Below are 27,902 nucleotides of genomic sequence, written 5' to 3' on the forward strand. Positions count from 1 at the left end.
TTCCCTGGTCCCTGCCTGGGACCAGCTGTACTAATGCAATGGGGCCGCTTTCCCCAGCCCTCGCTCTAGGAGGGGTTCGCCCGCACTGAACATGGGAAGGGGAAAGGCTCTTTGCCAACTGCTCGTTAAGTCAATTAGCTGCTGGCATCTGAGTGAGGGCCTAGGCAGAAGAGGAAGCTCTAACGTCGGTGGCCAAGCCCTGTGTGAAGGCCTGTTCAGTCTTGTTCTCCTTTAAAGTGCCCTATATTTATAGAATTTCTAAATAAATAGAATAAGATATTAGATACCCATAGTTTAAGCTACTCCGAGTAACAGCCGTCTAAGCCGATAGCATTGTGCCGGTCCTTGGTGTACGGGCACGTGCTGCCGTTGGGCAGGGCCCCGCAGGCCGCCGTCTTGGCCGCGATGCCGCAGTTCTTGAGGAGGTTGAAGCTGAAAGGGCTGATGGCGTCTTTAGGTGGAAAAGGCTTCATGGTGGAGAGGATAAGTGCCAGGCAGTCTGCAACGTCCTTGTTGGGGGCACAAGCCAAGGCTGGGGTGTGACCTGGAACGAAGTCAAGAAGCAGTGCCAGTGAAGCGGTCAAGCCAGCTGCATGCGTCAAAGGGGCCCTGGTGCTTCGCCGCATTAAGCAGCGGGACAAGGCTCGCTGCTCACCCAACTTCACCACAGTGCAGAGGGGAAGTAGCGTCCAGCGATAGGGCACTAGCCTGGGACTTGGGGGTCAATGCCGCGCTCCGCAACAGACTCCCCGGGAGACACCGCAGGCAAGTCACTTAACTTCTCTGTGCCACAGCTCCCCAGTGGGGATCCCTGCCGGGCCTCACAGGAGTGCACTCAGAGAAAGGCATTAAAAACTCTGGGGCGCTTAGATACCATGTGATGGGGCCCACGACATGCAGGGAAATGGACAGCGCCTGATGCTGGAGAACTGCATGGGTGGCACCTTTTTACTCTCCCCGTCCCAGACTAGGCAACCGGGACCAGTGCAGGGGTCGAACTGGACCCTGCTGGTTTAGAAAAGGGGTCTTTGCTCACTGGGTTTCACTCCCCCCCCTGGCAGGAGCCTTCAGACCTTGTGCAAAACCCGTCACCTGTTTTCCTGGGCAGGGCCGTAGCTGGGCTAGTCATTTGTGGTCTCGGAGAAAGGCAACTGGCTCAACAGGTTTTTGACTGTTTTTTAAACATGTCCAGAACTGCGGATTCAATTTTTTCAACCAGGGCAATTTTTTTTCCCTGAGCAGAGGAGCTAGGACTGGAGTGTGGGGCTTTAACGGAAAAATGGGATCCTAGAAATTCACGTTATTGCTTTGGGGCTCTGGCTGTTCCTGAGGCTTTTAGGAATCATAGAATTATCAGGGTTGGAAGGGACCTCAGGTGGTCATCTAGTCCAACCCCCTGCTCAAAGCAGGATCAATCCCCAGCTAAATCATCCCAGCCAGGGCTTTGTCAAGCCTGACCTTAAAAACCTCAAAGGAAGGAGATTCCACCACTGCCCTAGGTAACCCATTCCACTGCTTCACCGCCCTCCTAGTGAAAAAGTTTTTCCTAATATCCAACCTAAACCTCCCGCACTGCAACTTGAGACCATTACTCCTCGTTCTGTCATCTGCTACCACTGAGAACAGTCTAGATCCATCCTCTTTGGAACCCCCTTTCAGGTAGTTGAAAGCAGCTATCAAATCCTCTCTCATTCTTCTCTTCTGTAGACTAAACAATCCCAGTTCCCTCAGCCTCTCCTCATAAGTCATGTGTTCCAGTCCCCTAATAATTTTTGTTGCCCTCCGCTGGACGCTTTCCAATTTTTCCACATCCTTCTTGTAGTGTGGGGCCGGAAACCGGACACAGTACTCCAGATGAGGCCTCACCAATGCTGAATAGAGGGGAATGATCACGTCCCTCGATCTGCTGGCAATGCTCCTACTTACACAGCCCAAAATTCTGTTAGCCTTCTGGCAACAAGGGCACACTGTTGACTCATATCCAGCTTCTCATCCACTGTAACCCCTAGGTCCTTTTCTGCAGAACTGCTGCCTAGCCGCTCAGTCCCTAGTCTGTAGCAGTGCATGGGATTCTTCCATCCTAAGTGCAGGACTCAGGCCTGCTAAAACCAGGCCAGAATTTAAGTGGGGGGAAAACAAAAGCAACTGGGTCCTATTTGCCAGGCCCAGAAACCCTTCCTCTGGTAGCAGGAAGGACACGCTGTGAATATTTTTAGGATCAGGCTTATCCAAGCAGAGAGAAAACTCACTGATTCCCCAATACGCAGATTCTACGGAACATGAGAATGAGGAAATAGCTTCTTTATCCTTATCCCAGCTCTGAGCTTGCATGCATGGCCCCAGGTGACCCAGAGGATGACCCATGGGGCGAAAGCCATGTCAATAAGACCTGTTGCCCCACTGGGATGCGGAGCTTGGATGTGCCTTCTCCAGGCTACAGGGATCATGGCATTACCACCACAAGGGCTGCTCCCGCGTCGCCGACAGCAAACTCAGTACACGAGCATAACGATGTTCAGTATAGGGGATGAGGAAATAATCCAAGTCAAGGTCTAGGTGCCTGTCTGAGAACCCCAACCAGCCACCCCTGCCCAAGAAGATGCCACGTAGAGACTACATTGTACCTGACCCCGCCCATCCGCCAGAGATCCCAGCTGTGAGGCATACGCACCTTCTTCATCCACTGCAAGTACGGTGGCACCTCTGCTGAGCAAGGCCTGGACAACAGAGGCCAGCCCGTTCCGAGCTGCAATATGGAGCGGCCTGCAGGCCACAGAAAAAGGGAACACATTACTGAGCCCTGCCAGGGCAGATAACTCCGCTGCCCTTTCCACCTGGAGCTGTCTCCCTGACGCACTTCCAATCCAGCCAACCCACGTGGAGCTGCTGACACACAGACCCCTCAGCAGTAGCATGCGGCTTCCGCTCGGCACTGGCATGCCCCGGGAGAGCTTTCTGATCGGCTGGGGAGAAGGTGAACTAGCTCTGGGCTGGAGAGCAACACAAACTCAACACACAAAAGGTATCGCAACTGAAGCTAGGACCTAGGGAAGGCTGAGCCCCGGGAGGACGCAGGGAGACAAAGGCATTCTGCAGAAGTGTGGCCCATGGAGATTCCAAGTCCCAGCAGGCAATGCTCTGACCTTGCTGAGAGCAGTCCGGGCACAGCACATGCTGGGAATGGTCTCGGCGGGTCACACTTCTGTATGAAAGAGGCAGGTGGCTGTGATCTGTGCAACTTAGTGAAAGCCCTTGGACAGTTTCAAGACAGAGCAGCAGTTTACGGCCTAATCTACCTCCCTTGAACTACCAGGAAGCGAGAGGTTATTGCAAAGGACTGCAGGCTATGCAGATTGACAAAACCTAGGATATTCTCCCTTTGGACTGAGATTCTCCAAGGCTAAGAGAAGGTCAGAGGCTGCTTTGGGGGGAAAACATCCATATCCCAAAGGGCTCTTTATTGTGTGTGAAAGTGTGATTCTTCCACCTAGAACTCCGGCCCAGGGATTGCCCCTCCTCCTGGGCTCACCCACAACCCCCTGGCTTCCCCTTTCCCTCACTCCTCCAAACATTTACAGCCACCCATAAAAAAACAAAAACAAGAAAACCCAAATCAAACCGAAACCCCCAGTGTCCTTTTCCCCCATTCACACCAGCTGTTCACATACTCACATCTGCAGAACACTGTTAGTTGCATTGATAAGGCCAAGGTCTTGGGTTTCCCCCAGGATCAACAAGGCACACTTTTCATGACCCTGGAAACAAACAAACAAATAGTTTAAGATTAAGGAGCATAAGGCGCAGAGGGAGAACCCAGGTGTCTCTGCAAATGGCGTTCTCACACCGCCCGGGCATTGCAGAACGGTCCTGTTTCAATACGCTGCCATGCTGACCCATCTTTGCATGGAGAAATACACAGACTAGCGGGCTTTCCATTCTCTACTTCCTCCTCCTACCCAATTTCTCTGTTCAGGGGTCTGAAAGTAACAACCCTGCTGTGTTACAAACTGTTCCCCTCTTTTGGTTTGTTTGCGTTCGACACACTGATTTGGAACCTCCTGTCCCCCCCAGGTTTCAAATCCAGCTGATGCTGATGGACCTCTCTAACTCCTCTTTCGCTCATGTGCCAGTATCACCCCGGTGGGACGGACCCAAAGCCCATCCAAGAGGGGGTTTAACAGAACAATAAAGAACATCTGGGGCCCTATCCATCTTTTTGCTGACTCCACACCCCCACCATCCTCCCGGCGCAGGCAAGCATGATCCCTGTTTTAAAGCTAAGGAGATTGAGGCAGAGAGGGTAAGGCCGGGCACCCACGTCTCTTTAAAATTCCATGCAATTTGGGCACCTAACTCCTTTGGCTCCTCTGAAAATCCCAGCCGAAATGATCTGTCCAAGATTTCCCAGGCTCAGAGCCAGAGCGACAACTCAGGTGGGTTCAGTCTTGCAGTCTGGCACTCAGTTTCCCTAGACTCTGGCTCTCTCCTGCAGATCAAGGCAGACTTTGGCCCAACTATTCATGTAAACTCTGATTTTAAATTCATTTAGTTAAACCGATGTCACAAAAGACTGGGTGGATGTTTATTTCGGTTTAAACCGGGTTTAGGGCTTGTCTACGCATGAAATTTATTCTGAAATAAGGTAAAATGTGAATTTAAAGCAGATTAACTATTTCTGATTATCCGGATGCGTGGATGCTCTTATTCCGAAATAAAGTGCCTTATTCCAAATTAGGTTAATCCACTACCAAAGTGGATTAAACCTAATTTGTAATAAGGTACATTCATTCCGGAATAAGAGCGTCCCCACCTGGAGTTAATCAGTAATAACTCCCACTGTAGACAACCCTTATTTCTGTTTAGCTTAAGTTGATTAAGAACAGATTTAAGATCAACCAAAATAAGCCACTGACATTCACACCAGAGCGTCCACACTGGGTTGACACTGGCTTAATTCAACCTGTGCAAATGCCTAGGGGTGCAATCTCTTCTCACCAGCAGGGCACAGATAAGCACGTGCTGACGTTTTGAGGCTCATGGACTGAAGGCCATAGTGGACATGACTGTTTAAGGGAAGGGTCAGTCCCATACCTTGCTGCAGGCCAGGTGAAGAGCTGTGTTCTTGTTGACGTCCAGCACAGTTAAATCTGCTTTCGCTCTGTACAGCAGGAACTCTACAACCAAGAGAGGCAAATGGGGTCAGGCCCACGCAGCCCAGGCTCCCTTAGTTCAGGGATAAGGCAGCAGAAACCGCATGCCCACTAGCTGTGGAATGGCACAGTACCCAACTGGGTGTGTGTGAACACTCAGAACACTGCAGGTTTCTGCTTATAACACCCCAGCCTGCAACTGAGCAACTGCCAGCCCAGAGCCTCCCACCCGACTGTCAATTCCATCCCGTCACCATGGCCCAGCCTTGGATCTTAAAATTCCCTTGGAATCAAACGTCAGTCTGAGTGGGTGGAAAGGATCTACCAGGGTGACTCAAGGGGAGGAGCCAGACGCAGGGCGAGGAAGCAAGCGCTGGGTTGCTACGCACCGACTGCTGCGGTCTGCCCGTTCTCAGCAGCCATCATGAGAGGGGTCCTTCCCAGCTGGTCAGTTGTGTCTACCTCAGCATGGTGGCGCAGCAGCAGCTGTAAACCGTGGACGTTGTCTGCAAAGGCAGCAGCGTGAAGGGGTGTCCTGGAAGGAGAGGGGAGGGCGTGAGGGGAGACACCACTGCATCCGCACTAGCAAAATTCGGCCAGGACTGCAGGGGGACGCTCCAACTACAGAAGCCTGGTTGAGGACCCCAGTCAGATACTTACAGTGATGGGCAACACTGGTGCCTTTCATTCCCAAGGACCCAGAAACACGTCAGAAGCCTATGCCCTAGTACTGAATGGTGATCCATTGCTCTCCATGACCACCCAGGGTAGGACAATTGCCGGCCAGGGAGTCTGCCGCTGACCCGATGGTGCGGCCTTGGCGGGGAGGGGTGGGGGGAGGAGAAGAGAAGGAAGACACCGCGGCTGTTGTGCAGGTGCACACTGCCACTCTGTGACCGTTTAGGACAGGAAGTAAAAACAAACGTCGTATGCAGCTGAGATCACAGGGAATTAGATGTAGTTACCCAAGACGGAATTTGGGGTGAGTCTGACCCGTACAGGGTGCCAGGGGACCCTTCTCTGATCACCCCAAGCTGCCAGGACCTTGCTGTCACACAGCCCCGGCAACAGCACAACATGGGGGTCAGGAGTAACTCGGAGGGCACAGTGCCGTCACCACTTCGTGGGTGCCCCCGGGAGGTGTCCCAGTTTGCACCCAGCTCAGCTAGTGAGAGCCAATGGGATTGGAGCACAAAAGCGACCGAGCGGGAACCTACGTGGGCCTTTGGCTTCCCCCAGGCTCCACTGAACCCTGGGAGAGACTGAGCCACGAGATTAAAAGACGCCGCTCACCTTCCTTTGGCATCTCTGCTATTAACAATCTTGGCACCCAATGCTTCCACCAGCATTTCAGCAGTGCCTTCCTGGCTGTTAATTCTGCAGGGGCGACAAGAAGGAAAATGAAAACCAAGGCTGGGCTGAGCGGTCAATGCGCCAGGCAATGGCTTAGCTCAGTCCAAAGAGCCGCAGGCAGGGGAAGGAAGACCCCATGCCGTGGTGCAGCACTCCCCGCTGGCCAGCGGAATGGGCTCCAGGGTGATGCCTGCTTAGTCCAGCTGGCTACGAAGCGACAATCGCTGAACCACCCCCATGCTGATGGCAGGACCGTGGCTGCCTGGCTCCAATGCACCCTCCAGTGGTTCACACTGACCACACAGCCCCTGAAGGGACCCGGAGGGGAAGAGTCCGGTTACTGGATTCCGAGGGCACCCCAGAACGGAGGGCGTGGCAGAACGGTCAATCTCTGCAGCCCCGTGGGGTTAAGAGCCCTTGGAATAACAAGGAGCTGGAGCCCAACCCGTCATTCCAAGAGCACCCGTCCGTTCCTGCCCTGCTCTGCACGCGCTCCCGCACACTCTTCCAAACCAGGATGCAGAAGAAGCTGGCTCCGGGGCTGATGGCGACTTACACTGCACAGTGCAATGGAGTAAAGGGGTTTCCTTCTAGGTACACAAATGGATTGTGTTCAAGTAACAATTCAAGACAATCTTCATGTCCTGCAAAGAGGGAGAAAGGACAGTGGAGCGGTGAGCTGGACAGCATCCTGGCAATCATCTCTCACCCCTGGGAGACTGACAACGGAGGGGAGGAGACTTGCATGGAACTAATACCCCCCACCAGCCCTTCGCTTCTTCCAAGGCCCAGGGAACCCATCGGGGGGGGCAAGCAGGAAGAAGTTTCTTGCAGTCTCCCGTGGGGAGAGATCAAGCCGGCCGGGTTCCTTATTTAAAGGAGGGGAAGGCAAGCGAGCGCCATTCATCTGAACTGTGAAGTCTTGGCTGCTGGCAGTGGGATATCCGACTGGACACGAACAGCCTGGTGCAGTATGACAAGAGATGATACCAGTCCGGCTAGCAAGGCAAACCCTCGGCTTCTCCTCTCGGCCAGAGAGAGATTGGTCCCCTTTCTTGTTTAACGGTAAAATCCTGCTGCATTTTCAGACATTTCGAAGGCCTGGTCTATACTAGGTCAATCCAGCAATGTTGCTGCAGAGTGCGAGAAATTCACACCCCTGAGCAATGTAGGTGAGCTGACCTGGCCCTGGTGTAGACCGCCCCGTGTCTTCCGTCGGCCTCGCTACCACCTGTCGGGGAGGGGGGTTAACTAGCCTCCTGGGGGCATAGGTAGGGTCTGCGCCGAAGTACTACCATGCTGGCACTGTAGCATTTCAAGTGTAGACGAGCCCTAATTCTGCCCCACTCATTGGCCTCGTGGCTGAGTTTGCCAACGCACAGGTGCCAGGGGACTCCACAAGGGGGTGGCCTGCATGTAGCGGATACTTGGCTGCTGACATCCAGGATTTCATCTCAAACCCTGAACAGCCAGATGGCAACGACATTTTGTCACTCCCAACCCAGAGGGCGGAGGCTCTGTGAGCCTCAGCATCTTATTTACAGTAGGGCCCCAGAACAATACAGTCTTCTATCCATGGTGTCGTTAGTGCTGAATGAGGAAGGGCTGTTTTAGCTGAGCTCCCTCTTGGTCTGCAATAGGTATAAGGCAGAGAGGACAGAGGGGTGTCCTGGCTCTTGGGTTCTTACCGCTGTATGAAGCCCAGTGCATCGGTGAGTAGCCGCTGTAATCCACCACGGAGTCCAGAGGGTCAGTAGAGAGCGCTGCCTGCAGCAAGGTCCTCAGGATTTCTGAATGCCCACACGCCGACGCAAAATGGATAGGGGTTCGACCCTTGAAATCCCGACACAATACAAAGGCATCGTGGTCCAGCAGGGCTCCCAGGCAGTCCTCACACCCAGTCACCGCCTGTGCCGGGTAAAGAACAGCCATGGCTGTGAGGCAGTGTCTCCGGCCCAGCGGGAAACCGCTCCACATGCCAGGCGCAGGCAGAGTTACGGCGAACGTGGCTGGATTTGCACAGGAACAGCAAAGGGCACTGTGCTGAATTTCAACTCCTGGCTGTGGCGCCAGGGGGCGCTAGAGTTTCCTCAAAGAAAAAGGGTTGCCGGGAATTTTTAAAAATATTGTCCTTTGCCTCGTTCTCAGGGGTGGCTGAACCGTTTTGGCTGAAATTTGCCCCAAAAATTCAGCCTGAGGCAGAAGCCTGGCATGCGAAATTTCAGCCCAAAGGGTCAAAGTTGGGCAATGTTATAAGTAACTGAACACGGGGTCTTATAATGGAGAGTGTTGGTGTCACCAGCCCTTCCTAGGACAAAGCGACTAGCAGGAAACCCAGTGAGAGAAATCCCAGGGCCCGCATTGAGCTCCGTCACGCTCACTCACCCCTCGGTGCAGCGCAGTCCTGCCTCTCCTGTCTGCTGCGTCTGCTGTGGATCCCTTCTCCAGCAACAGATGGACGCAGTCGACGTGGCCGTTCATGATCGCCAGCATCAGTGGGGTTCTGCGGGATGATTGGGGGAGCACAGGAGAAGGATGTTGGCTTGGGAAGGGCAGTGAACATTTGCAAGTTTAAATCCCTGTTTTACAGGACTCCTGGGTTCTACCCCAGCTCTGGGAGGTCAGTGATGTCTAGGGATGAGAGCGCAGGGGTGCTGGGAGTCAGGACTCCTGGGTTCTATATGAGCTCTGGGAGGACAGTGCTATCTAGGGTGAGAGCAGGAAAGGTGGGGCTTGGAGCAGGAGGACTGGGAGTCAGGGAGTCCTGAGCTTTATTCCCAACACTGCCTCTGATTTGCTGCATGACCTTGAATGAGTCCTTTTTCTTGCCTCAGTTTCCCCTTCTGTAAGATAGGCTGGAGGGGTGTTGGGAGGTTTAATTCTTTGCAAAGCACTTTGGGAAGATCCTCAGGGGACCATCACTGATTGTTCTATGTGGCCATTTGGCATGCCACGCACTGCTCTGGGTCAGGAAGGATATCCTCATGCAGACAACAGATATTACGGAGAAACCAGAATGGACTCACTGGCCATGGATGTCCATAACGTCGGTGATATCCGCCCTGTCCCCGTTGTCAATCAGAAGGTGTAGGGAATCTGTGTTCCCGTAGGCAGCTGTGAGACACACACAAGGGAGGGAGGAGTTACAGAGACATACACAGTGTTACTGGCCATGGGGAAGCAGTAGACTTGATATACCTTGATTTTAGTAGGGCTTTTGACACAGTCTTGTATGACACTCTCACAAGCAAACTAGGGAGGTGTGGTCTAAACTACTATAAAGTGGGTGCCCATTCGGTTGAAAGACTGTTCTTGGAAAGCAGTTATCAACGGTTCACTGTCAAACTACAAAGGCATCTTTAGTGGGTTCCCATCGGGGTCAGTCCTGGTCCGGTACTAGACAATATTTTCATTAATGACTTGGACAATAGAGTGGATAATATGCTTAGAAGATTTGTGGGTGACACCCAGCTGGGAGGGGTTGGAAGCACTTTGATGGACAGGATTAGAATTCAAAACAACATAAAATGGAGAATTTGTCTGAAATCAAGAAGATGAAATGCAATAAAGACAAGGGGCGAAGTATTACACTTGGGAAGGAACAATCAGTTGCACACGTACAAAATGGGAAATGACTGCCTAGGAAGGAGTACTGTGGAAAAATATTGGAGGGTTAGAGCGTATCACAAATTGAATACGAGTCAACAATGTGATGCAACTGAGAAAAAGGACTAATCTCATTCCAGGGTGTATTAACAGGAGTGTCTTAGGTCAGACACAAGAAGTAACTGTCCTGCTCTACTTGGCACCGGTGAGGTCTCAGCTGGACTGTGTCCCGCTCTGGGCGCCACACTCTAAGAAAGATGTGGACAAGCTAGAGAGTCCAGAGGAGAGCAGCAAAAATGATTTAAGATTTAGAAAACCAGAACAATGAGGAAAGGTTAAAACTGGGGATGTTTAGTTCTGAGAAAACTGAGGGCAAGTCTAAGATGCACTATGCTGACAGGAGAGTGCTCTCCCATTGGCATGACCACTCCACTTCGTCGAGAAGCGTAAGCTGTGTCGGTGGGAGAGCATCTCCACCAATGTGGAAAGCGCAAAACTTGCATCGCTCGGGGGGGTCTTTTTCCTGCCCCGGAGTGATGTACTTTAAATCGAAGTAAGCAGTAGTGTAGACCTGCCCTTTGGAGGGAACCTGTTAACAGTCTACAGATATGCTGAAGGCTGTTCTAATGAGGACGGTGATCAATTGTTGTCCATGTCCACTGGAGGTAGGACAAGAAGCAATGGGCTTTATCTGCAGTAAGGGAGATTTAGGTTAGACGTTAGGAAAAACTTACTAACTCTAAAGGGAGTTAAGCTCTGGAATGGGCTTCCAGGGGAGATTGTGAAATCCACGTCACTGGGACGGTTTTAAGCACAGGTGGGACAAACAGTTGTCAGGACAGGTCTAGGATTTACTTGGTCCTGCCTCAGCGCAGGGGGCTGGACTTTATGACCCCTTGAGGTCCCTTCCAGCCCAACATTTCTATGACTATGAGTCTATAGATCAGGCCACAGCTTCCTCTTTTAGAAGGCCCAGGTACTCCTGTAGGCCCTCTGGGGCAACAGACAATTGGTCACAGGACCCCGCTCCTGCTTGAAGGGGCCAGTTACCCTGCCACCTCCCCTTTCATGACCTCAATAGGAGCCATGTTAAGTCACTCTGAGCCAAGCAGGCTGTCTGTGGCCCCGTTGTGGGTAAGGCAGGGGGAGGCCTGGGCTCTGAAGGGCTGACTCTGCAGCAAAGAGTCCTGCCTGAGATTTGTGGTGCTCAATCCACTGACCAACCCAGCAGAGATGCCTTTCCACTCCCACCTGCAGCATGGAGTGGCGTCCACTTCTTCTTCTTCTCCTTCACAAGGGCGGAAGCACCGTGGCTGGTGAGCACCTCCACGCACTCCGTGGAGCCCCTCTCCGTGGCAAGGTACAGCGCAGTCCGCCCTTTGTGGTCCCGCACATCAAGGTTCACGAGGGTTTCGGCAAGTGTCTTTAGGGCTTCACAGTGACCGTTATAGGCCTGCAGGCAACATAGAGCACGTCCCCTTAGGAAAGGGAGCCAGACACACGTTGTCCAGGAGGAAGGGGCAGTAAAAATTCTCTACCACTGTTATAACGAAAGCTCAATACCACGCCGACCACGCTCCCACCACCCCGGCCAGTGCCTAGGGAACTGCCAAGGTGCATGCTATGGAAGGGACAGTGAAATACCCCATTGTCCTCCTGCTGCTGTCCAGATTGCTTATGCCTCCCACTCTCGCCCCAGTGGCTGGCACAGTAGCATACGACCGCCCGGCAGTTGCAATATGCTGACATGTGCCCTTGTTTCCCTTGTGTGTAACTTGTCCACTGCTGCTGTGTAAATGCCACACGTTACTAATTCGAAATAAGCTATTCTCGTTCGAAAACGATCAAAATGAATTCGTCCTGCCAGCATGAATTATTGGGTTCAATACAGGGGTAATGGGGATAATTTCTGTGGCCCATGAGGGGCCAGACTAGATGATCTAATGGTTTCTTCTGGCCTGAAGCCCTGAATCTTTACGAAGAAACCTTGAAAAATTAGCCAAGCTTAAAAAAATTGAGACATTGCCCAGCTGCCCACAAGACAATGGAGAAGGGGATACAACCTGCTGACATTGGTCTAGACTGCAAATTCCCCTCCTTTCGTGTCTCAGACTGCAGAGCACAATATCGGTGCTTAATCATGGAACAGCAGCCACTGTTTCAGAGCTTGACACCCCATGATCAGGCAGGAAGCCCTTTCCAGTGTGCTTAGCCCTACTGCGCACATGGCATCACTGGCAGCAAAGCCAACCTTGTTTCTTCAGGAGCGATGTCAGGACAGTGTAGCCTTTAGTTTAATTTGGGGTGCAAAATGCACTAGGAGCAGGTGCGGTCTTTGGTGGCCACTTAGAGATTAATGGAGATCCTCTCCATTGGTATGACCCACAGGGACTTTACGAGTTTTATTAACACCGCAATCTGTGTAAGCCAAAAATCACAGACTAGGAAACAAGACAAGAATACTGGCAGACACTGCGTCACTTCCACTCACCAACTCCTGGGCCTGTGGGTTCCACTGAAGGTGAGATGAAGTGTGAAGGTTGTCACCACCCTGCCAACCCGAGATCCTACTGAGGGGCGGGTTTGATTCTCTCTTTAGGAACCTATTCTCTACACCCACCTATGTCCGAGACCGTATTTGATTAAGTCTTGGCCTTTTGTCCGTATTTGCCATTCCTGCTGCCCAGTTTGGAGATTGCGAGCCTTTGTGGAGACAGACTTTCTCTATACAGTGCAGTTAACAAGTCTGGCTAAATAAAACCTTTACAGCACAAGATATCTTCTAACCCAAGGTTACTTACTAATGCTAGCTTCTATTAGACCTAAGGTGGCCCTATGCAAACTATTATACCACCAGGCCTCAGATCCAGGCTGCAGGCTCACTCCCAAGCCTATTTTCAAATAATCTTCAAGTTTCTTTGCTTATTCCTACTCGCAAGAGATCTTTAGTTTCATTTGCACTAATTCAGGCAGCATGTGAACTCCGTCTAAGATACAGATGTTTATTTTCCTGATCACCTGAGCTCAGGTCATGGGTCAAAGGTCAACAATAGATAAACTTACAGCTAAGTGCAAAGGGCTGACTGGAATGGTGCTTTCCACGTCCTCCAGGCAGTTAAAAGACATTTCCAGGAGCTGCAACAAAACAAGCCACGGTAAACTCTTCAGGTTGTCCTGCTCCTCCATTCTGGCCTCCACGGACAACGCCACTAGTTGCTTGTGGGGAGCATCTGGGATGTTGGAAACCAGCCCCCGACTCCACCAAAGCCACATGCTGGGAACCCGGAATGGAGAAATTCCTTTAATGGGGTAGATCTCCCCATTGATTTCACTAACGAGGTTGGGATTGAGGGCACAGATATTTGAGTCTGATTCCTTTTAGAAGGGTGCTTGCCCTGTGCATTGGTGCACCCCAAATGGATTCCTTCGTCACGGGTGTTTAAAAATGGCCTTCCAATGCCGTCTTCCAGGAGAGCATCTCCGTGTGTTTTTGAGATGCCCAGCAGCACCACAGCAGCCCAGTGCAGTCGCTCACTGGCCTGCGGCTCCTCGGCTGAGGTTACCATCCTGTCTTTGGCAGCTGGCCTGAAATCCATGCACATCTGTGTGCACCAGCCACCAAGTCTCCTCTCTGCTCTCATCTCATCTTTTTTGGGGGAACTGGCAAGCTGGAAAGCATGGGTTTCCCTCCTCAGCCAGATCTGAGGGAGGGGGACTAGGAGCTCAAAGGGTTTTTAAACCTACAGCATAATCCCAGTTCCTTCCTCCCTCGTCACACAGCTCTGCCCCCCGCATATTTGGCTGCTGCACTTGCCCCCGGCCACTCCCCGGAAGCCTTCTGCCAGACTCCCAGATTCGGCTGCGGAGGCTGAGCAGAAACTTCCCCCCTATTTCTTCCTGGGAGGACTCCTCATTCGAGTCTCCTGTAAGCCAAAGGGCACCAGGCGGCTTCGACTGCCACCCACCCCCAGCCTGCTTACCAGCTCGAGGTTCTGTCTGTTGCCGTAGGCAGCTGCATAGTGGACAGCGGTGTATCCCTGCTTGTCCCGGAGTGACGCGTCCGCACCGTTATCCAGTAAGAACTCTAAACAACTGCAACAAGCACGGGGAGAGGAGGTGGTCAGACATACGCTCCCATGGACGCGCCTGCCTGGCCAGCTCTAAGCAGCCAGCACAGATTCTGTGCAAATGCCAGATCTTTGCTGCTCAGCACATGGGACATGAAAAGGACTCAGTGCCCCCCCTGAAATTCCCCTTAATGGCAATGAGAGCGCCATGCCCTGGTACCCCAGCTAGTGAGGACTGGATCTGCCTCAAGGCACTTTTGATCCAAGGGCAGATCCTTATTAAAAGTCAGTCACTCCAATGCCTGCTGGAGATGCCCCCAGCTCGCTGGCTCGGAGGGTGCCACTCAGCTGAGAGCGGGTGGGGGAAATGACAGGGTTCCACCCATGCCATGGGACGGCAGCGAAACGGCAAGAAGGGACAGACGACAAATGTTATCCTCAAGCAGGGGGTTGAGATCGGCCACTCACAAGAATGCCTCCTTCACTCTGGACTCCTTCAGTGGCTCCTCGTCAGTGTCATGGCTGTTTCCTGAATGAGTCTCCGCTCTGAAAGATCACAAGCCCGCGTCAGCTGGCTGAGACAGAGCAAGCGAGGGGGACGGGGAAGTTGGAGCGACCCCAGCCAGCTCGCAAACGCCCGGACGCGTTCCGCTCTTGGAAAGCCAGGTCCAGACCCACTCCCTGCAGCAGCAGCCGCACCACCCTGGACGAGCCTCGGTTCTGCCCTCTCCTGCCGCCACGCTAGGGTGAATGTCGGTTCTTTTGGACCCGTTTCCTGCTGCCTTCATAGCAGAACCATATTCTGCAGCACGTGGGCCCAGCAGCATAAGCAGAAAGCTTTGTTCTTCATCAGCGATTTGTTTCTACCATCTTAGGACCAAGAGCTGTTGGTCCTAAGTAACCCTCCTCCTCAGCGGCAAGTCAGCATCATCCTTATTTCATACGCCCAGAGGGGAAGTGACTTGCTAACATCCCACAGCAGAGCTGGGAGTAGACCCCAGGAGCCCACAGATAGCCACTGGCCTATCCTTCCTTTCCCTTACACTCTGTGCAACACTCCTCCTCTTTAGAAGCCACCAGGCACCACCTCCCACCAGCTGGCGGGAGCCAGGGAACAGCTGGGTACCCGTTCCAATCAGGAAGTACCACGGACCATCCTGGTTAGGCCCTGCCCTGTGGTATCCAGCATCAGCTGCTACAGGAGGCAGGTCCCTCGGGGCTTTCCTACCTCCTGTACGTATCCGAAGCAGCAGCATAGTGTAAGGGAGTGCAGCCTTTACAGTCCATCTCGTTAATACTGGCTCCGGCGGTGACCAGCGTCACCGTACACTGATAGCTGCCGTTGGCAGCTGCGTAGTGCAATGGAGTCCTGGGGAGGAGAGCAGAAAACGGGGTGAGGAACACCGGCTGCTAGGCAGAGGGGCTACAAACCCAAGGAGACAGCGGCCTCACAATGCAAGACTCTGCACAGACAGCTGCCGCTGGGCAGCAGCCAGGGCTAACTGACACACACACATGGCACAGCAATATGCAACCCCCGCAAGCTAAACAGCTCCCCCTTGGGTCAGCAGCAACTCCCCAAGAAGCAGAGCTGGGCTCCCATAGTGGGGGGAGGAGGGGCATGAATATGGGTGACTTCTGGTCTGCGAGCACCTTCAGCGCAGATCTTCCCAGCCAAAGGGGCTCGGCCAAAGACAGATTCGCCCCTAACGCCTGGCTCTCTGTCCCCCAGCCCTGGGGGCGCGATTGTTCACAAAGCGCTTCTCTCTGCACCTTCACACGGGTGTGCCGCCATCAGGACTTACCTTCCAAATTTATCTCTCCTCCTCAAGTCAGCACCGCTGCTCAACAGCAAATTAAGACATTCAACGTTCCTGCAGAGGGACCAGAGAGGACACCTGCTGAGAGGGGCCCGGGGTGAACCACGCAGAACCTGAACGCCGTCCCTCTTATCGTCAGCGTCGCCCCTCTGGGACTGCTCTGCCTACACTCTGCCGACAGCCCACTTTCACATTTGTAAGAGGAGAGAGCACAATCGAGCGCCCTGCCTGTCCCTGCTGGCGTGGTGCCTAGACGACCCACTGTACTGAGGGCTGCCCTTATCACTAGCAACTCTCTAGCTCTCCACGGAACACGCTCGTGCCTCAATTTCTCTCTTCTTGCTGCTCTGCAGCCACTGGAAATTGTATCTAGGTATTCCAGCCAGGCAGCGACGGGTAATAAAACTTGACCTCTGCCGCTAGCATGATCTAGGCACTGGATTTTTACGACCCTGACTGCTGTTCTCTGCTTAGCCCGACTTGCTGATTGAGCAGAGGAAAAGCACCACTCCCATGAGCCCCTCCTTCCCCGCTGAGATGAGAGCTGTGCAACCGGCTCTGCAGTGCTAAGCGTTCTCCTTCAGCTCTGTGATATCACTCTGCAATGGCATGAAATCGAACTGTAGTGGGCCACGCGAACTAAACACACCGAGGAAATACAATTCGTTAGTTACTAATACTTCGCATTGACACTCTTCAGAGTGCTTTACAAACATGACCTGATTACCCCTTACAGTACCCCCAGGAGACAGGGAACCATTTTAAACATGGGGAAACTGAGGAACAAAGGTAAGTGACTTGCCCAGAAGCACGGCACATTCACAGCGGAACCAGGAATCAAAAGGCTCAGCTCCTAGACCCTGCTTTGGACACTAGCCCCCACTTCCCTCCCAGAGCTGGGAACGGAACCCAGATGAGCTGACCCCCAATCATGTCCTGACCACTGGATCACACCGCCTACATTACACACTGTGGTACGCACAGGGGCTAATGAACTTTATGTCCCTGTGACAGGGCAAAAGCAGCTGGTCACCTCTCCCTAGAGGGCTAGCCGGTCAGCCCGGCGCGATGCCTGGCCATGCCCTGGGGCAGGGACTCACCCTCCGGAAGCAGCAGCGTGGAGGCACGTCCTCCCAAGGTTGTCAGGTGTGTTGATATCGAAACCCGCGGACAGCACGTGCTCGTTGCTCAGCGAGGAGACGATGCTGTACAGCTGACCTGCGGGGCAGGAGGCGGCAGGTCAGGAGAGGACTCACCAGCTCCCTCCCCACCCAACATGCTCCCCTCTCCTCTCCCCAAGCCACTGCAGGCTTTGCTCACCTGAGGAAAGTAGCTTACGACAACAGTCTGAAAATCCAAAGAGAACAGCTAAGTGCAGAGGGAACATGTCATGGATTCCACGCCTGCCGAGAGGGAGAGAGGGCAGATAGGAAAGAAAAGGTCACAGCTCGCTGCCCTCTGAAGCCATAGCCCCAGCGAGCGGACAGTCCTTCCTCCTGGCCCCTGACGGTAGCCAGGAGCGCAGCGTGCACGGAGAAGGAATCCTACCCCACGCCAGCCTGCAGGGTCTCCCCGTCAGCCCTCCCTACGCTCAGCAAATTTCCTCCCACACAGCAGCAGAGCCAAGCTAGACAGGACCGTGAGATGACCTAGTCTGAGCTCCTGTCTAAACGCAGGCCATGCAGGTCCACCCACAGAGCCCTACATCAAGCCCAGTGACTATAGTTAGATCAAAACATTTCAGTCCTCCGGAAAATCAACCAACGTCTCCAGTTCGCTGCCTGTGGCATGAAGGGCTACCCACGCCCAAGACCCATAGGGGAGACATGAGTGATGATCCAGCAAGCAAGCCGGGTGCCATGCTGCAGAGGAAGGCGAAAACGTTCCAAAGTCCCTGCCAATCTGACCTCGGGGGAAATTACTCCCCTGCCCCAAATCTGGCGATTGGTTTGACCCTGGGCACATGAGCAAGATCCACCAGCCGGGAGCTAAGAAGGCTCCTCTGCTCTGCCTCCTGTCTAACCGCTCCTGGCTCCTGTCTCCAGCCACGGAGAATCACTGATGCTTCAGAGAAAGGCAAAAAAACCCAGAATCCCTCACGTCAATTGCACATCAGGGGGAAAACTGCCTCCCACCGTATGAGCCCGCCCCCTGCTCTCTGCCCGAGTTCACCTCCCTCATCGTCAGGCCCCAGCGAGAGGGGGTTTCAGCCTGGAGGCCTCCTCACCTTGCAGTGTCAGCACCATTCGTCATCAAAGTACTAATTAGCAGCTCGTGGCCGTATCTAGCAGCAACATGGAGGGGGGTATTGCCATATTTGTCAGCACAGTCTATCTCGCTGCCTAGAAAAGAAAGCAAGAGGCAGCCGGCTCAGTGGGTAGTTCCTGGCCCAGGCAGCCCAAGACTTGCTCCCCACGGAGGGCTGTGGAGCACTGCACCGAGACAGCGTCACGCTGCCGTTCTCCAGGCAGAAGGCCCAATGTAACCGCTGCCGTAACCCTCGGATGAGCATGTGTTACAGCCCCCGCTCCCCACACCCACGCACACCTCCGATGCCTGATCTGCGAAGTGTCTGAGTCCAGCGCAGCCCCAGCTAGGGAGCCCGGGCTCTGCATTTGGCTCGGGCAGTCCCCGGTTCAGCCCTGGCCACAGCAGCCGAGACAGCAGCTGGCACTGGACTCAGAGGAAGATTGCCTCTTGAGGCAGGATCTAGAAGCACTGACGGTTCTTTGGCTCTGAGCTTCCATGCGGCTGGAATTTCAGCTTGGTGCTCCATGAGATCTAAGATCTAGACGTAGCGTACGTCTCCCCGTGCTGCCGACCGGAGAGGGGTACGGCTGATCAGCTGGGGACCAGAGCTGATTTTGGCGGGGAGGCAGGGCACTTCATTCCCCTGGAAGATGCTATTAAACACTGACAAAGGAGAGAGGGACGGGGTGCTCGGGAGGCACCGGCTGGTGAGAGAGCTGGAGTGAAACACATGGTAGGAGAAGAACATTAGCTCAGCGTCCAGCGAGACACTTACCGTTCTGTATGAGGATCTGAGAACGCGTAAACCGTCCGTGAATGGCAGCCATGTGCAAAGGGCTCTTCCCTTCCTTACTCTGCAGAGAGAGAGAGGGAGGGGGGAAACTAGCCAGCTGGTGACAAACTGTCCCCGAACTCGGCAATCGAGGGGTGAAAGTTCCATCCGCCCCTGGAAGATCCCATGTGTCTGGGTTCTGAACTCCTCACACCCCACTGAGTTCATCCGCCTGCCACCCCCGCACATCTTGTCTGCATGGTCCGGCCCCAGCCGGTGTACCTGAAAGTTCACGTCGGCTCCATTGTTCACAAGGAGCTCCAGGCAAAGGGCCCCATTGGTGGAGACGGCAGCAAAGTGCAGAGGGGTGAAGCCCTTCTCGTTGGGCTGATTGACGTTGGCGCCGTAGTTGACCAGCTCATTGGCCACGGCATCCTGGCCCATGTAACAGGCGATGTGAAGTGCAGTGTTCCCAAGGCAATTGGGTTCATCGATCTGCAGGAACGAACAGAGCCAAGAGACTTCAGGGGATCTTGGGTAAGGATGCACTGGGACTGGCCAAGAAAAAGGAGGGGGGAGGGAAGCCCACTCTACAGAGAACCAGAAGCCATCAATCCCTGCTCTCCTCCACACATTCCCCATCCATGCCCAATGAGTCACCCACCCACCGTTCCCAGGGACCCCCTCAAGTCATCACAGGAACAGGAGCAAATGCCGACTGCTCAGCACAGGAGGTGAAGAAAAGTCCCAAATCCAACTGAAACAAGGGCCAAACGCTATTCATTCCAGGGGGAATTTGCGTAGGACAATGGCGTTAACTCCCCTAACTCCTGGGGAAAGCACAAGTGACCAGAGCCTCAGTTTTCCCTCTCTAGCTTCACGTCCAGCAGCATCCCGCTGGGATCTGCGCTACCTCAGCGGGTGAGAATGCCCACTCACTACCCCCACGACAGCCAGAGAGTTTCCAGCACCCCCACAGATTTCCTTGGCAGTCACCCATCCAAGTACTAACACGGCTGGAAACGCTGCACGCTCTCCTGGGACACCTCCCAGCGTCTGCCTACACCCAGTGCCTTCCTTAGAGTCCACAGAGCAAGTGGACCCCGAGTCGCGCAGTGGCGCTGGACTGGAATTGGCCACGTTCGTTTGCCAAGCCGCCGTTGGCCTCACCTCGACTCCCAGCCTCAGCAGATGCTTCACGACCTCGACCTGGCCACTGGCTGCCGCGGTGTGGAGCAAGGTGTAACCCTTCTTATCCTTGCACGTGACGTCAGCTCCCCGGGCCACCAGCAGCTTCAGAACTTCCAAATGCCCTGAGCCAAGGAAACCGGAACTCAGGGCTGCAGCACCTCAGCGGCCGGCGAGTCCCAACCACCGCGACCGAGTAGGTGGCGATGGGGGATCGGGGTCGATACACAGCCACCAGACTGGGACCCGCCATCGCGTTCCACGGGTGACCCAGAGGGGGAAAGATTCCCCGTCCCCCAACCATGCCCTGAAGCTTGCTAATAAGGCAATTCAGATAGAAATGTCTTAGCTTGACTTCACTTGCTCCACGTGGGATAGGCAGGGGCATTGATAAGTGGATCGAGAGCTTTGTCTAGCCTCCATATCCCCGCATTGAAATGCTGTAACTCCCTGCAGTTCAGTCCTCCTGCCAGGCAATCCCATAGGCTGTACCTTTGACACCAGCAGTGGGAGGGGACCTGCTTTCCCCCATCTGCGCAGCACTGGTGTTGTATTAGCACCGTCCCCCACATGCAGCGCCCTGTCCCTGGCCACGGCCTGCTAATGGCAACAGGACCGGGGCCTGACGGCAGCGTAACAAGTGGCACAAGCCTTCCCCCTGACTGTCACTGCCCAGACTTTGTTCCCCCATAAGTTACAGAGGAGAGAAGAGGTGTTATGTCACAGGGCGTACCTGCCCTGTAGCACCCCCTGCCTCAGTTTCCCATCACTCCCTCTGGGCTGCCTTTCAGGGCTAGAGTCTTGATGGCCAGGCTGCTTCCCTGGAGTCCTCCCAGCCCCTAATTCAGGGCTTTCCCCAGAAGCCCAGCTTGCTCCCTGTGGTCTTCCCCACCAGCTTGAGTTCTCTGCCCTTTTATGAGGCCCGGGGTGTAACAGGCCATCACCTGACCCCAGGGAGTCCTGTTCCTGAGGCCAGGAGATAGCCACAAGTGGCCTGACCAATCAAGGCTGGCTGCCCCCCCCCCCCCCCCGGGGCAGGCTATCCCGTTACACCTTCATAACGTTTTTTGCATCCAAAAGGTGCTACGTGCCCTCCCAAGTCCAGCATCTCCCCCACCCCCCTGCAACCACACGCTGATGGGAGAGTCCAGAAGAGGGTTCTCCTCCCACCGTGCCTGCCAGATCTCAGCTGGCTTTGTCCTTCTCAAAGAGTCATAGAATATCAGGGTTGGAAGGGACCTCAGGAGGTCATCTAGTCCAACCCCCTGCTCAAAGCAGGACCAATCCCCAATTAAATCATCCCAAGCCACATGGCAAGCCATGTGATGCCAAACGCACCCAGGCCCGGGACAAGAGCGATCTGGAGCCCTGGCTGCCGAACGAACAGTCACACGGAGTCAGGCCCGAGTATGCCAGCCCAGGTGCGGAATGACACCCGAAGAGCTCGCAGCTGCAGGAGGAGGGAACAGTTTTGGGGTACTATGTGCAGAATTGGTGAGACGGGGGGAAGGGGAGAACACCCACAGCCGTGAGACCCCCCCAGACTCATTGCCTGTGTCACTAGCTGTACCTGCAGAAGAGTCCAAAAAGGGGATGCTGGGGAACTGGGAAGTACCTGTATCAGAACAGGGCCAGCTAACAAAGGGAGAGAGGGGCAAGGCAAGAGGGAGATGTACCTAGGAAGGCTGCCCAATGGATGGGCTGTCGCTCCTTCTTGTCACACGTGCTCAGGCTGGCCCCCTTGTTTAAGAGCAAGTTCACCATCTGGAGGAGAGAGGAAGCAGTTAGAAGAACGGCTCCCACCAAATTCTGCCACCCCCACCCCGGCACCCATGAGAGCCTTGCGCTTTCTGCAGCACCTGGAGCGATGGGGCCCAGATGGCCTCCAGGCGCTGCTGCAATTTAAACGTTTCCTAGGAATAACGGCAGCCCCAGCCTGGCTGGCTGAACATGCCCAGCCGGGGATGTGGCCAGAGGAGGTCAGTCATACCAGAGAGGGCTCCCTCCAGACGGGCGTGCTGGCATGACGGGTGGGTTCGGAGGGCAGGGAACAGATGCTGCATGTTGCGTGTCCATGGTAGATGATTTCTCTCCCTGCCAACCCCCGGCTCCCCACTGCCCTGGCTGAGGATCCTGCCCATAGAGAGCATGCACCTAAGGATGAAGCACTTGCCCCCCTCCAGCCTGCAGCTTAGCAAGGCTTCATGGCTCCCCTTGTCTGTATTCTGGTAATGCCTCCAGGCTCTGATCAGCCGCAGGGCCCCACTGTGCCAGGCGCTGCACACACAGCGTGGAACACAGGCCCTGCTCCAAAGAGCTCCCAAGCCAAAAGGCGGACAGACGGCTGCAAACAAAGCAACTTGGCCAGAGTCCCGAGCTTGTCGGTCACTGCGTCAGTTCCACATAGTCTCTTCCCTCGAGAGATCACCCTCACTTCACAGACAAGGAGGCCGAGATGCCAAGGTCACAGAACCAGACTGAGAACCCTCAAGTCCCGAGCGACTCCTCCCTCCGGACCACCCGCCCGCACCCCCTCAGGGAGGAAAACGCACGTGCGCACCGGGAGTGATGCTCCCAGCACCCCGCTCACCTCAATGTGGCCGCTGTGCACGGCGTGGTGCAGCGCCGTGCGGCCTGTGCGATCCGCCACGTTGACGCTGCTCAGCAGGGGGATGATGGCCTCCGCGCACTTGGTGGCTCTGTTGGCAGCGGCAATGTGGAGCGGCGTTTGCCAGTACTTATCGCGGGCGTTGACGTCCGCCGAGTGCTTCAGGAGGAGGTTAAGTGCCTTCTGCCAGGACAGAGAAAGGGTGGCTGTACCCCACGCTGGTGGGGGCAGACAAAGCCTCGGGAGCTAAGCAGCACCATTCGGTCTTGAAATTAAACCAAGCAGCCAGGAGTGAAGGGGCAGGTTCATCACTAGCAACGAGTCTGGTTACCCTACCCGCCTCTTAGATCGGTAACGGCAGCCCACAGCTCGCCCAGGGACTACAACTCCCAGCATGCAATGCATCATCTTGATCACAGCTGTTGGATATTGGTGCTCAGGGCTGTAGACCGGGCAGGCCAAGCTGGTGTGGGAAGGCTGTGATGTTGGTTTTGTGCACTGCACTCATCACCATGGCTGCCAGTTTGGGCAGCTCCTTGCCCGTCATCTTCCTCTTTCAATGCCACGCTGCTGAGACGTAGCCTGCTGCAGAAGGGTGGCTCTGTCGGGGAGTGAGACTGACCCTCCGGCCCTGTCTCCAGTAGGACAATAAGGCATGGCAGTGTTTTAAAACTGGTTGTAACGATCACACCTTAGCTAGGATGGTACAAAACCCTAGTGCAGACAGGGCAAGTTGTAGCTTAACACGTGGTTACCTGGCTGACACCCAGAAAGCTACCATGTGCCTTTTCTCCACAAGGATGTTAAGTGTGCTGGCTGTCACGTGTGAAACACACCCGTTTTCCTAGCGTAGCTGGGGCCGAAGCAGCTGAGCAGCCTGTGATGGGCTCATCTCTAGGGTGAATTCTATCCGCACCTCCAAGAACACTGCTCTGACAATTCAGCCCAATTGCGCCTACCCAGAAGCAGCCTGGGACCGGAAGGGCTGAGAGTCAAGGTTTGCCCTTCAGGACTGGGGTGCTAGCTGGCAGACTTGGCTGGGCAGTGGGCGCTGTACCAGGCACTAGCTGTCGATACTCGTATTAGTCCCTCATTTCTTTGCGTGATTTTTCTTTTTTAAAACCACTAAAATCTAGACGAAGCCACAAGCAGTCACCGATGATAGCCACAAACGATAAGATCCCACAAACAGAACACTGAGGGGGCCCAGGCTGGGGTCTTCAAAGGCCCCTACCCGCCCCCCACCAGATGGCATTTCAATGTGTGCTGGGTGCCTAAGTCTCTTTGGCTTACCAGGACATCTAAGCCTTACACTGTGGGCAGCCAGGCCTTCTCAAGATTGTGCCTATCTCACCCTAGAGCAACTCCGACTGGTCAGTGACAAGCCTCAAAGGGAGGGTTAACTTATTGTCACTAAGCCATTCCAGTAAGAGGAAAGGATGTTGCCCCTGACCCAAAGCCCCCGCTGAGAAAGGAAGATATACGTCCTTGAAAAAGCATCTCAGACAGCTGGCTAAACCACTGAACCAACCTACTGGACCCAGACAGTGGGACATGTGAATGATCAAGGCCCTGAAATCAGGCGCGGAAGCTACAAAATGTGATGCTTTTTAAAGTTCCATTTTCCAGCCAAGCCCCTTGGGGAATCTGAAGCCAGATACATCCGCCTTCATGCAGGGAGCAGCTGGCATGTTCCTCTAGAGACCCCTCTGCCCACCTCAAGGGGTGGTACTGAATGGTTCCACTTCAGGTTTGCTTCTCCAAACTGTAAGCATGCAAGAGGGATGCATCTGGAACGGAGAGCATGTTCCTCTTCAGCAGGGAACAGCAGAGACCTCTCCATGCCTCCAACTCCAACCTGAGTCCCTGGCTCTGAGGAGATCCACTCGTTCTTCCTCATCCCAGGGCTGGCAGCTCACAGGAGCCTTGGGAGCATGCAGATGGAGCACGCGTCCCAGAATGCTGCTTTGTGACCTCACATGGGCACTGGCCAAGGAAAAAACACTCCTTTGCACGAGGCTTTTGATGGTGGAATTGTGCTGGGAGGGGTGGCGGGCTCAGGGTGGGCCACGGACTGTCTAGGTGGCAGGTTTGAATCCAGCCCAGCTCAGGAGCGACCAAAAGGCTCTTGAACCATTTGGTGGCCCTTGCATGGAGCTTCTCGGTGTAGCTCCCAGAGGACAACCAGCCACCTTCCAAATCGCAGCAGCAGCTGCCCTCCTGGAGACCAAACTCCCCTCTCACCCCTTAAGAAGGCCCCTCCAAAAAGTCACACGGGGGAGTACGTGGCGCATGGGGGAAACCTGCCCTGCTGTTGCCTGTACGGCCCATTCGAAGGCTAAAGACAGGCCTGATCTGACACACTTCCCCAGCGCGAAATCCCCAGCACTGAGCCCTGTGATCTTGCAGTTAATGAGCATTCTCTAGTGACTCATGAGGTGTGAGGATCGCAGGCGCAGACCCATGTGACCCACTGACCTAAATTTTATCCTCATTCCCCCCGCTTTCCAAGGACAATACACCACAACCCCATTTCCCATGGGGCCAGCTGATCTTGAGCAGGAATGCAACACTTCCTAAGTGTGTAGGGGTAAGGAAGGGGACAAAGGCAAGGGAGATGGCTTAGGTTAGGCTGCTCAGCTGCTGGAAATGGCTTAAAGCCATGGGGGTAGCAGAGAAAAGCCATTACACAAGTTAACTGGCTCTAGGGGAGAACAAAGAAGTTAAACACTTTTCTGGGCAGATTCCCTCCAGGGAGCACTGGTGTGCAGAGCAGAAAGGCCCCTTCCAAGGGGCCTGACTGAGAGCAGAGAGCGAGGCACTCCAACGGAGCAATGGTGAGGTGGGGACAAGAGAGACCCCAGCACACCCATAACATGCACTGCAGCCCTCAAATCCAAAGCCAGGACCCAGAACAGGGTTGCGATTGCCTGCCTGGAAATATCCCCCCCAGCGCTGGGATAGATTCTGGGGGGGGATCTTCAAAAGCACCTAAGAGATTTAGATGCTCAAGTTCCATTGAGGGCCAGTGGGATTTGTGCTCCTAAATGCCTTCGGTGCCTTTGAGACACTCCCCACTCCTCCTCTGTTCTAATTCGATTAACAGGAATTGTCCTGCTGCCCAGGACTCGTGGGGTTCTTCCTCTTTGCCGTGGAGTTCTGCCTTTCTCTAGCTCATCTCAAAGGGCTTTGGACCCCACAACCCCCCCAAAAGGTAGGCTGGCTACTATCCCTATTCCAGACACAGCCAAGACAAGGACACAGAGGGACAAAGCAGCTTGCCAAAGTTTACATAGCAAGGTAGTGACAAGGTTCAGCTTTCCAGTCCCCTGCTCCAGCCGCTTGACCACAATGCTCCGCTCTCCCTCAAGCTGTCCTTACGTCAATTGGCTTCCACTGCACCAAGGAAGGTTTAGGCTGGACATTAGGAAAAACTTCCTGTCAGGGTGGTTAAGCACAGGAATAAATTGCCCAGGGAGGTTGTGGAATGTCCATCACTGGAAATTTTTAAGAGGAGGTAGGACAAACACTTGTCAAGGATGGTCTAGATAATACGCAGTCCTGCCATGAGTGCAGGCGACTGGACTAGATGACCTCTCGAGGTCCCTTCCAGTTCTACGATCCTATGATTCTATATTTGTTTAGCCAACCTCTGCCATCCATGTCACAACCCTGTGACCAAAATAAAAGCCCCCATTTCAGCGCATCTCTGCCCAGAACTGGACCGAACTGGCTCGTGATGAAGCAGCTCTGACGTTTCACTCCGGGTACAGATCTCTTGGGGACCAGCACCGAAAGGAACTGAGAATAAAGTGGCAATTTCACGATGTTTCGGTTCAAAGTTTTAAATCTTTGCTTAAGTTTCGCAGGGGACATTTGAGTGGGGAAGGCAAGCGCTCGACAACACTTGCTCACGGAACTGCAGAAAGGATGGGGCACGGAGGAAGTAGGAAGAAGAAATTTCTGAGACACCTAATTGCTATTCCTGGCATACAAGAGAAACTCCCATCAGTAGCTAGCATGTGGGATGCCAGGGAATATTCGCCTGGTACAAAAGCCCCTTTTTTAGCACTCAGGAGTCACTGTATAGCCTGGCACCTCCAGCCTGTTCTGCTGCCCATGATGTCAGCTGCCACCCTTCTGTACTGTGCACGCTGACAGATTCATTTCTGTTCATCCACGGGGGGAATTGTGCTTGACCTTTATCATTGTCACAGGAACACGCTGGAAATCGATGCAGAGAGCTGCACGTGAGGAAAGATTTAACTATACATACCTTGGCTAAACAACATTATTGGGGGCCCGCCCCAGGGGCCTGCTGCACACAGAACTGCCACTGCCTGCAAAGAAACTTACGTGCCCAGATGTGACTGCAGAAGTGAGCCCTCAGAGGGGGCGGACGTGATACTAGTTGAAAGGTGTAAGCAACACGGTGGGAGGGGAATTGGCTAGGGTGGTCCCAGGAGTATTATTACAATTAATAAAGTGAAGTTAAGCCCAGGGAAGGCTGAATATCAGGAAATACTTCCTGACAGTAAGATCCATTAGGCTGCGGCGTCATCTCCTAAAAGAAAGGGGTGGGAGCCCCATCACTTGGGGCATTTAAAGCGAGTCAAAGCCCTCATGGGAAGATACTGTAGGGAGAACCTATGTATTGGGGGTGGAGTAAAGGGAATATTACGGGTCTTTCCCAGTTCTGTTTTCTATTTTTCAAATTATTATGGGGTCTGAATGGTCCTTTAACTGCGTCAAAAGAGAAAATCCACACACCCCCCCCGGGCTCTCAGCCAGAATCCAAGCAGGCATGCAGAAAGCACGGGAAAGAAAACGGTTACTCAAAAAGGAGCCCAGAGGAGACGGACCGATTCATTACTGCAAGGCTCGCAAGGGCACCTACCTCATTGCGAGAAGCTGCGGCCCGATGCAGCGGGGTTAGCCAAACAGTGTCCTTCGCATTTACGTTAGCACCTGAGGAGACGGAGCAGAAAGGGGAGGTGAACGCATCTGTGCAAGGGGCACTGCCAGGGTACAAGACTGCCACATGCTCCAAGGCACCGTCCCTGTTTTTAAACACCCACTGCTGTATCT

The 27,902-nt window shown here is 54.1% G+C and overlaps 1 protein-coding gene across 1 annotated transcript in view; it reads right to left on the reverse strand.

Moving 5' to 3' along the window:
• Positions 1 to 27,902, reverse strand: part of ANKRD52 (ankyrin repeat domain 52) — a 51,302-nt gene that overhangs the window by 14,456 nt on the left and 8,944 nt on the right. The window contains exons 4-28 of the mRNA XM_077838997.1: positions 27,712 to 27,782; positions 22,797 to 22,997; positions 21,883 to 21,970; positions 20,189 to 20,331; positions 19,301 to 19,513; positions 19,022 to 19,100; positions 18,224 to 18,338; positions 17,317 to 17,399; positions 17,097 to 17,214; positions 15,982 to 16,050; positions 15,405 to 15,545; positions 14,645 to 14,722; positions 14,090 to 14,201; positions 13,173 to 13,244; positions 11,361 to 11,562; positions 9,530 to 9,617; positions 8,889 to 9,006; positions 8,192 to 8,411; positions 7,060 to 7,147; positions 6,444 to 6,527; positions 5,540 to 5,685; positions 5,092 to 5,174; positions 3,673 to 3,755; positions 2,672 to 2,763; positions 288 to 544 (exon numbers count right to left, since the gene is read on the reverse strand). Of these exons, the coding sequence (XP_077695123.1) occupies positions 300 to 544; positions 2,672 to 2,763; positions 3,673 to 3,755; positions 5,092 to 5,174; positions 5,540 to 5,685; positions 6,444 to 6,527; positions 7,060 to 7,147; positions 8,192 to 8,411; positions 8,889 to 9,006; positions 9,530 to 9,617; positions 11,361 to 11,562; positions 13,173 to 13,244; positions 14,090 to 14,201; positions 14,645 to 14,722; positions 15,405 to 15,545; positions 15,982 to 16,050; positions 17,097 to 17,214; positions 17,317 to 17,399; positions 18,224 to 18,338; positions 19,022 to 19,100; positions 19,301 to 19,513; positions 20,189 to 20,331; positions 21,883 to 21,970; positions 22,797 to 22,997; positions 27,712 to 27,782 (3,032 nt within the window). The 3' untranslated portion in view covers positions 288 to 299. The remainder of the gene's footprint in view (positions 1 to 287; positions 545 to 2,671; positions 2,764 to 3,672; positions 3,756 to 5,091; positions 5,175 to 5,539; positions 5,686 to 6,443; positions 6,528 to 7,059; positions 7,148 to 8,191; positions 8,412 to 8,888; positions 9,007 to 9,529; positions 9,618 to 11,360; positions 11,563 to 13,172; positions 13,245 to 14,089; positions 14,202 to 14,644; positions 14,723 to 15,404; positions 15,546 to 15,981; positions 16,051 to 17,096; positions 17,215 to 17,316; positions 17,400 to 18,223; positions 18,339 to 19,021; positions 19,101 to 19,300; positions 19,514 to 20,188; positions 20,332 to 21,882; positions 21,971 to 22,796; positions 22,998 to 27,711; positions 27,783 to 27,902) is intronic.

Source organism: Eretmochelys imbricata, chromosome 20, assembly GCF_965152235.1.
Source record: "Eretmochelys imbricata isolate rEreImb1 chromosome 20, rEreImb1.hap1, whole genome shotgun sequence".
Taxonomy (NCBI): domain Eukaryota; kingdom Metazoa; phylum Chordata; order Testudines; family Cheloniidae; genus Eretmochelys; species Eretmochelys imbricata.